At 51.9% G+C, this 9,160-nt stretch overlaps 1 protein-coding gene across 1 annotated transcript in view; it reads left to right on the top strand.

Moving 5' to 3' along the window:
* The first annotated feature begins 721 nt into the window (after positions 1-721).
* The window catches only part of B3GLCT (beta 3-glucosyltransferase), a 107,694-nt gene continuing 99,255 nt past the window's right edge, over positions 722-9,160 (top strand). The window contains exon 1 of the mRNA XM_061170930.1: positions 722-1,100. Within this exon, the coding sequence (XP_061026913.1) occupies positions 722-1,100 (379 nt within the window). The remainder of the gene's footprint in view (positions 1,101-9,160) is intronic.

The following is a 9,160-nucleotide window of genomic DNA, read 5'->3' as shown; positions in this document are numbered from 1 at the left end:
GGTCTAAACTCAGGTGAGCATGAGCCCTTGGTCCTGCCTCCTTCCTGGGAGACAGAAGTGAGTCAAGGCTTGGGGGAGGCAGAGCGGGTGCAGGACCCTCAGAGGGGGCTGCAGTTCTTCCTCTGTAATTGCTTCCTTTTAGGCCACCATCTTCCCGGCTGGGGAGGGACGGTCACCTGGGGACAAGAGGGACTTTCCAAAGGAGGTTTCTGTGGTCCCTCCACTTTCCTGCATTCTAATGTAATTTACTTTTTATCAGACTTTTGAATAAAAGTCCCTCCCTCTTCCATTATGGTGAACACTTAAAATTACATTTACACAGAATTACGTTTACACAAATTTCTATTAAAAGCCACATTCCAGGCCTAAGCTATTGGCCAAATTCCATTAAAAAAAGAATATGAAGTAAATTAGTTGAGCTGATTAAAAGCACCTTCATCAAAGTAGAACATTGGTGCCAACGATGTTGAGTTGAATTATTGATTTTTTTTACAGAGCAGATGGTACATTAGCAGGAAGAAAAGTGATTCTCCTTCCCCTCCTCTGCCGCCCATCCCTCCCCGCTTCACTCTGGGGATAAGAAGGGGCACCAGTGACTTACTGGCGACCAAGGAAAGGGAGGTGATGGAGTAAGGTGGGAGGGCACGAAGGCAAAGGATGGGGCCTAGGTGAGGGAGAGGAAGGAAAAGGAGGGGTGGAGACCGCAGGGAGCAGAGGTCAGATGCCTGGAAGGAGGGCGCTGTCCCCACGGAGGAGCGGCCACCTCTACCCGCACCCCGGCCGCGGACCCCAGCCCCGGCCGCGAGCCAGGCGGGCGCGGGAAGGGCGCTCCCGATACCGGCCGCCAGAGGGCGCGTCCGGAGCCGGCGCGGAGCTGGGGGAGGGAAGAGGGGAGCCGGCGGAGGAGGGTCAGCCGCGGCGGCAGGGGCGGCGGCGGCAGCGGCGCAGCTCCGTTCCCCGCGCGTCTCCCGTCCCCGCGCGTCTCCCGTCCCCGCGTCCGGACAGGGCGCGCAGCCCCGCCGCCGGGATGCGGCCGCCTGCTCGCCGCGGCCGCCGCCTGGCGCTCCCGGCACTGCTCTCGCTGCTCACCTGCTCCCTGGGTAAGTAGCGGGCGGCCCGGGCGCGCACGGGAGAGGCGCGGGCTCCCCGGGAGCAGCCGCCCGCGCCCCGCGTCCGCGCCGAGGGAGACGCCGGGCGGCCCAGCCCTGCCCCGCGGGCGCCCGGGCCGCGCCCGCGGCAGCGCCCTCTCGCGGCGCCCCGGCCGGACTCGGCTCCCCCGGACCCTGGGGCCCCGGGGCGCGCCTTCCCGGCCCCTTTCGGCTCGCGGGGTCCCGCCGCCGCCGCGGCCCGACTCGCGTCTTCCCGCTTCCTTCCGCTACGAGCCGGCGGCCGGCCGGCCCACGAGGACGCGGCGCCCACCCCCACAGGAAGCGCGGAGTGAACGCAACTGCGAGAAACTTTGGATGGAGGGAAGCGGCGGCCGCGGGCCCGCCCCCTTGCCTTCCGCCCGCGCCCCGCCGGGCCCCCCCGCGCCCCGCCGGCCCCCCGCGCGCCCGGCGCTGGCGGCAGAGGCTGGAGGCGGCCGGGCTCCGTGGCCCGGGCCCCCGCGCGCTCCGCTCCGCCCGGCCCGCGAGGGCGACCGGCGGTGCCCCCGGGGCTTCCTGAGCGGTCTCGCGGACCTGCCCTGGCCCCCTAGGCTGGGATGCCTACCGGGCACCAGCCCCTTCTACGGATTCCTTGACCAGGAAGGGAGGACCGGTGTCCGGCTGGGCCTCCGTGTATCGGTCGTGCCTCTGGGGAGGCCGTGGGGAAGCCTTCCCGAATCTTGCGTCTTCATGGGGGAAAATTAGAGAACACTTCTGTAAACAGTGCTTGTCTGCTGCTGCTGTAATGCCCTTTCCCTTTTTTCTTCCATGCTCCTCACAAGAGCGTGCTCCCCCCTTTATCATAAAATAATGTGATGAAAGTTTTTTAAAAAAATCATTGCAATTGACTTTCATGATGTGTTCAAGCTTGGAGGAAAAATTATTCCTTTTCAGTGTTCTCAGGGTTGTTGTCTTCTATCCCAGACTTTTGTGTTTCCAGCCTGTTAAGAGGCAGTAATTTCAGAGTTTTAGAAATGGCAGACTGGTGCAATTTAGGAAAAGACATAGCGTCATCGTACACTGCTGTTTTGGTAGCCCACCGGACAGCCGTTTTGATTTGGACTTAAATTCTCCGAATAAGGACCTTAATCCGTGTACCCCTGGCATGTCTATAGGAGCTCAGTAAGTGTGGGAAAATCGAGTGAGATTAATTGGTAATTGTTCAGATGCGTGATTAAGTAAGTAACAATGTAATTTAAAATGTTTGGGCACCTTGGGCAGAGAAGGCTATAACTGATGGTGGGGAGCAACTGAACTTGGCGGGGATCTGCTTTAGTGGGAGGAAGAGTGCATTGCTTGGGAGGGGGGCGGACAGCCCTGGGAGAAGGGGAGGCTTGAGGGGTGGGACCGGGGCTAGGGGACTCCTGGCTGCATCAGTTGGCCTGCTGCCTAGACGTTTTGCAACTCACCAAATGGGGTGGGTGGTAACTGAAATTGGCATTCTATTTATAGCCCTGCACTTTGTAAGATGTACTGGGGATATAATACATGTATATAATATATTCACTATACAGGCTGAAGTGCACACTTGTGTTGCTATGTGTATCTGTTTTTCACTGCACGTAAGGGAATATCTGCACTGTCCACACTTGGTGTAAGGCAGTATCTGCACTGTCCACACTTGGTAATACATTAAAGGACGTAAAGAATGAACTAAAATGTCCACATATTTTTAGAGATGTCTATTAGCCTTGTGAAGTTGTCAGATAAGCACGATAAGTAAAACATAAAACCTATTAAGAGTTCCCCGGGAGACATTTGGCTTTGTGAACTAGCTTTCATGGGTTGGTACAGAGAGGAAGCTGTATTCTTCCAGGTCTGAAGTAAATCTTGAGTTCCTTTTCTTGAGCTCTGCTTTGATGTAGTGGAGGGGCACCGAGAAATAAAAAGCTGTGGTAACCAGTCTTTGTATATCTTGAAATCGGGGTTCTTGGACTCTTGCTGAAATAGAGAACATGATAGGAGTTCCAAGGCATGTGAACAATCCAGACAGAGTAAAGATACCTTAAATATTCCCTTATAAGGGCGGGGTGGGGGCTGACTGTATATAGTTTAGTTTTCCCACAAATTGTAGTATATTCATTTGAGCTTTTAGAGAAAAGTCAATATAGAACATTTATTTTAAACCCATATGGTTATAGAGACAAAATCCACTGCAACTTCAGTTCTGAAGTCCAAAGCTAGTACTAGACTTAGAAAATTTATTCATGCCTCTAGGTCAGCCACTGTGTGGCTTCTCGTTGCCTTGAGTCTCAGTTTTCTCATATAAAACAGGAGGCGTAGACTAGATAAAATACTAGAACTTTGCCATTTCTTACAGTTTTAACTGATTCTGTTGTAGCAGAATCTGCTATCTGCTACTCCAAAACCCTTAGTTCCTTCTTTTCCTGGATGAAAAACCTCTTAGCTAATCAGCACTGTTATGGACTGAGTTGTGTCTTTCAAATGCCTATGTTGAAGCCTTGATCCCCAATATGACTGTATTTGGAGAGGCGCCTTTAAGGAGGTAATTAAGGTTAAAAGAGGCCATAAGGGTAGGGCCCTAATCCAATAGGACTGGTGTCCTTATAAGAAGAGGAAGAGATGCCTGACAGGCTCAGAGAGAAAAGGATGTATGAGGACACAGTGAGAAGACATCCATCTAAAAGCCAAGGAGAGAAGTCTCAGCAGAAACCAACCCTGCTGGCACCTTGATCTTGGACTTCTAGCCTCTAGAACTGTGAGAAATAAATTTCTGTTGTTTAAGCCCCCCAGTCTATGGTTTCTATTATGGCAGCCCTAGCAGACTAATAATACAGGGGTAAGGGGAAGGGTGTAGGAGTGGTAGTGGTGGTAGCAGTGTGTCTAGTGGACAACATTTTTCAGTGGCCCTTGCAAACAGCGGTAGCCAATGAGCTATCTGTAGAGCTCTTTGGGTGCGTCTCTTGGTAAAGCTTATTAAAGGTGGCTGACCCAGCTGAGATGCAGGTCCTCTGCCATTGTTTCCTCCTCCTTCCCATGGCCTATTATGTGACTCTAATGGCTGGAGCTACAGTGGCCATCTTGTGACCACGAGGTGACCTTGAAGACAGAAGCCAGTAGTAAGGATGGTAGAGCAGAAAGGATGGCACCACCTGGGTGCAAGGTGGATGTGGAGTGCTATGCCAGGCCAGCATTGCCTATTTCCATACTTGTATTGCATGAAAGAAAAAAAATCTGCCTTGTTTAAGCCTCAGTCGTTGGTGGGGGCGGGGGGTGGGTTATTACATGCAGCCAAACCTAATTCTAATTGATACATCTGTGAAGAAGCGTATTTGAACCAGTGGTAAAATAATAGATGTTAACGTTTATCTTTCGTATCCCTGTGTCTACTCTGAGTCGGGATTATATTTCTTAGCGCCTGCCAAAATTAGGGATGATTTTTCATTCTGAGCCAGGTCTTGCTCAGATTCTTTTCATTGCAGTAAGTCAGACATTTTAGGACCCCAAGAGTCACACCTGGCTCCAGGTTGGTTTGTGTTTTTTTATTTTGGATTTTTAAGCCCTCCGTTTATCTCCTCAGCAGTACTCAGATATTATTGGCACAGATTTTAACCGTCTGGATGGATTCTCTGTTGTCCAGGTGGTCCAGGACCCCCAAGCTGGCATGGCCCCCTTGCTCATGGACTTGACCCAAGGGAGCTGGCCTGTGGCCAGTAGTCAGGCTGGGGGTGGGGGGCGGGTGGTGGAAGGGGAGGGAGGAAGAGCAGCTGTTTCTCATGGGGGTGGGGGAAGGGAGGAGATGTCCAGACCCTCTTGTTAACTTCTTCTGAGGAAAACACTGTGGGCCTAGTATGTGAGCAAGTCGTAATTACTGATCTCATTTGGACCATTAAGGGCCAGGTTTTTTGCTTTTCATTAGAAACATTATACAGCAAGCCTAATTTGCAAACGTTACACGTTTTGCTTCCTTGTAGCATTACAGGTAGTCCATCTTGGTGTTGAGCAGATTCTGGCTGAAGAACAATATACAGGAGTGCTAATTCCATCTTTCCAAATATAACGGAAAAACGATGGTGGGTGTCAGGGGTTTATCAGACCTCTTAGTGATTGAGAGTCTCTCTTAATGTCACATTTCAACCGTCTGATCACTAAGCTCCTTCCAGAGAAAACAGATTCAGTGTAGGTGCTGATTTGAACTACGAGAACGTGTTAATAACTTAAATAGTATTAAAAGGAAGAGCTGTACGCACAGTTTCTTCATCTGTTCCGGAAGGGTCGAGTACTGTCCACTATGTGTCAAGCCCTGGGGTTGACAGGGCAGGAAGGAGAGCGATCTAGTCTGTCCCTACCCTTGGGGAGCTTGCAGTCTTGAAGGGGACATTGAACACGAACTGCACCAGGGGCACGATTGCAGCCTGCCCGGTGCTGTGGTGACGGCGTCCAGGGCTCTGTGCTAAGTGTCGCAGGGACGGTGTGGCTTTTTACCTGGAGCCTGGAGCAGTGGCTCCCAGCAGGGGGCCATCTTGCCCCCCAGGGAGCGCTTGTAGACGGCTGTCACGGGGGCTGGTTTGGCAGGAGAGCTGCTGAGTGGTCTGCAGTGCACGGGACAGCTCGCACCCCAGAAGAGTCGATTATCCGGTCAAATCGTCAATAGTGCCGGGCTGAGAAACCTTGGAGTTTCTTTTTTTCTTTTTTTTTTTTTGCCACATCGTGCGGCTTGTGGGAACTGAGATCCCGGACCAGGGATGGAACCAAGAGGGCCCAACATTGAAAGCCCGGACTCCTAACCACTAGGCCACCAGGGAACTCTGGAGTTTCTCAAGGAAGGGCATCAGAGCTCAGACCCAAAGGGGAAGCAGAGAGCAGGTCCCTGGAGGGAGGGAGGAAGGAGGGGAGCACGCCCGCAGGGGCAGAGCTGTGCTGGAGGAAGCTGGTGGAGAAAGGACAGGACTGGAGAGGGGAGGGGCTGGACGGTCAGTCGGGGCCGCTTATGCAGGGCTGTGAAGGCTAGTGGAGGAATTCTGGACTTTGTCCTTAGAGTGGTAGGGGGTATTGCAGGGTTGTCTTAGGAGAGTGACAGTGATTTGACTTCCATTTTAACAAGCTCACGCTCGTTAGAACAGGGATGGGAGGGGCCAGTGTGGACGTGAGGGGCCAGTGAGGAGGCCACGTGAGAGCTGATTAAGAACCTGAGGCGCGGTGGTTGACTGGCCCAGTGGGCTGAGAGGAGGGTCAAGGATGTCATAGGTTCTTGCTCTGAGCTGTAGGTGGAGAGCACTTCCGTTTACTGATACAGGCACTGATGGAGAGGGACCAGATTTAATCAAAAGAAAAAATTTTTTATTGTAGTTAAATATATACAACATAAAATGAATCATTTGAACCATTTTTAAGTGTACAGTTCTGTGGCATTAAGTACCCAGATGGTTTTCTAAAATTTACTTTTAATTTTAAGGGGAGGTGAGGATGATGAGTTCCATTTGGTCAAGTTGAGTTTGGGGGTGCATGTGAGATGCTTAGGTACCACGTCTGGTGGGCAGTTAGATCTGCTGGTCCGGAACTCAGAGGAGAGGTCAGCTCAAGAGAGATTTGGGGGAAATTTGAGTTGTTTTTTCTTTTCTTTTTTAAAGAAGAGAGCCTTGATTGACAACATAAATTTATTTAGACGTTTACTCAGAATGTATGTGTACTGAAGATTTGGAAGAAGTTGGGGAAGCATACAGTCTATCTGTAAAGCTGTAGGTTTAGACAAAACAAATGAGTTAAAGTACCATCAAATAAGATTTGAATGCATCTCAAGTATAGCAATGCTGGTCTCTCCGAGGGATACGACTTGCTTCCACTCATAAAGGAATATTTTATGATCTGAAAAGGTGATATGTTTTGGTTGACATCATTGCTTCCCATAAGAAGCTTAAGGCTCTTTGCACATCACGCTGAATTTATCTTCTCCAGATCCTCGAGGGTGGATATGCAGGAGCTTGTTTTTCATTTATGGAATGAAGGAGGTAAAGGAAGATAAATGGCCAAAGCCTGTTGGGAGAAAAGCCTCGTTCCGTTCCCTTGAGTGCCAGTCTCCCTGACCATCCCAGTGCGTGTCAGACTTCAGCACATACGGGGACACCTCAGGGTCTTAAAGAGTTCACTTTGTTAAGGTCCCCTTTGTTAAAATGCAGGTTTCTGGGTCCCAGCCCGAGAATTTTCTGATTCAAGAGAGCCAAAATGAGGCCCCATGGATCTGCATCTTTAATAAGGGGCCAGGTGAGTTGTGTGTGCTGGCAGGTGCAGAACCCTTCTCAGGCCCCCCTGGTCCAGGTGTAAACTGGGACTGTTACTGGGTGATTTTCCTGCAAGTCTGTAGAATGTAAAGGTGATTGCTGGTTGCTTTGTCTTTGAGATGAAGTAAGGAGCTGTTCTGGAGAAAGCAAAGTGTGGAACTGAGGCCTGATATTCGGCAGTCAGGTGTTCTGTCTCTTTGGAAAGGGAACTAGAAACCCCAGAATTCGAACTAAGAAGTCTTCCTCTGGTTCCGGCATCGTTTGGCAGATTTATAGACGCTACTGGAGGGGCTGTAGTGCGTGGGGCATGAGTCTCAAAAACAGGAGCAGTACATTGTTGGAGCAGAGATTTTTGGATAATAGACAGGTGAGTTCCCAGAGGCGCTAGAACACCTCAGGCCGTGGATGCCGCGGATTCAGTGGCACCAACGGGGGTGCTTTTTGGGACCGACTTTTTATGTTATAAAATTAAGATACCAAAAGCCAGGCATAAATGAGCCTGACAGTTAACTGCTGAGTAGACTGTAGCAGTGTAAAGGAATTGTACGGAGTGCCCATTTCCTCGTGTTTGTACGTTTGCTCTCCCGGAGCCCCTCTGTGTGTTCCGGAGTGGGCTGTGTCATCAGGATTCTTCGGCCCCTCACCCATGACTCAGCCTATGGAACGTGCTTATGACTCTCTCCCCAAACTCTGTTTGAGTTAGAATTTTCTTGTTTTCAGATCCTGAGTGGCAGATGGGTTTTCGTATCATCTGTTTAAATGAGATACGAATCAAAGAAGCCAAAGATCTTTTCCTTCCTAAAATACATGGTTATTTCCTTTTTCTTCTTTTTCCTCCCATTTAGTGTCCTTCCTGCGCGTATGCTTACCCTCTGGCACGTAGAATATATTGGTCCTGGCAAACGTCGTTTCCAAGTGAGGGAAAATCTGTGTTCCAAACTCCACTTTCCCACTGACTTCTGTGAGGAAACAGGGGACGTGTTTGGAGGCGAGAGCAAGTGTGGGCAGCCGTGGGCTCGGGCGAGGAGGAATGTCAGGTCTGTGTGCTCCCTGCCACAAGGGGCTGCGCCTCTCGTTGCTTCTCCCAACTGGCTGCATCCTTTGTAAGTGAACCCATGGAACACCGCAAAGGGGTTCCCAACACGAAATGCCGTCCAGCTCTCCACCTGCTGTGGTGGCAGAATTGTGCTGGCGTTGTCCCCAGGGCGGCAGATCTCTTTCCCTGAGAGTTTGCGGTTGGTACGTGGCACCTGAGCAAACGGCTCAGCTCCAGCTCTTCCCGTAGGCCAGGCCCGGCCCTGGACGTGTACAGGCACTGCCTTAGTCCTCCCTGGTTTAAGTTCCCCCTGTACAGGGAGGGAGGCGGACGCCCCCAGAGGCCTCGTTGCTGAGCTGCTCAGCGGCGGGTTGGATGGCACGTGGTGCGTGAGTTAGGCTCCGCGTGTGACCCGGGTGCTGCGCTCGTCCGCGTGGTCACGGGGTCCCGCGATGCGGCGTCTTCCCTCGTTCTGTGGAGCTCTCAGGAGAGGGCTCCTCCAAAGGCCACCTTGGAGGCGCCTTACACGCCTGCCTCCTCCTCTCTGCCTGGCCATGCCTTATTGTCTCCTTTGCAGTTCTGTCCCTGAGATATCGGGGCTCCCCTGCCCCCGTCTTCCCCGTCCAGCCTTGCGCCCTCAGTTCCCTCGCGCGTGGACACACTGAGCATGGAGGCTCCCCTCGCGCCTCTGCGCCGAGCGGCTCACTGGGGCCCAGGCTGCCGTGGGGTGTGTCCGCTTG

The sequence above is a fragment of the Eubalaena glacialis genome, chromosome 16 (assembly GCF_028564815.1).
Source record: "Eubalaena glacialis isolate mEubGla1 chromosome 16, mEubGla1.1.hap2.+ XY, whole genome shotgun sequence".
NCBI lineage: Eukaryota > Metazoa > Chordata > Mammalia > Artiodactyla > Balaenidae > Eubalaena > Eubalaena glacialis.
Note: the sequence above shows the minus strand (reverse complement) of the source record. Positions and strands in the feature narration are given on the sequence as shown.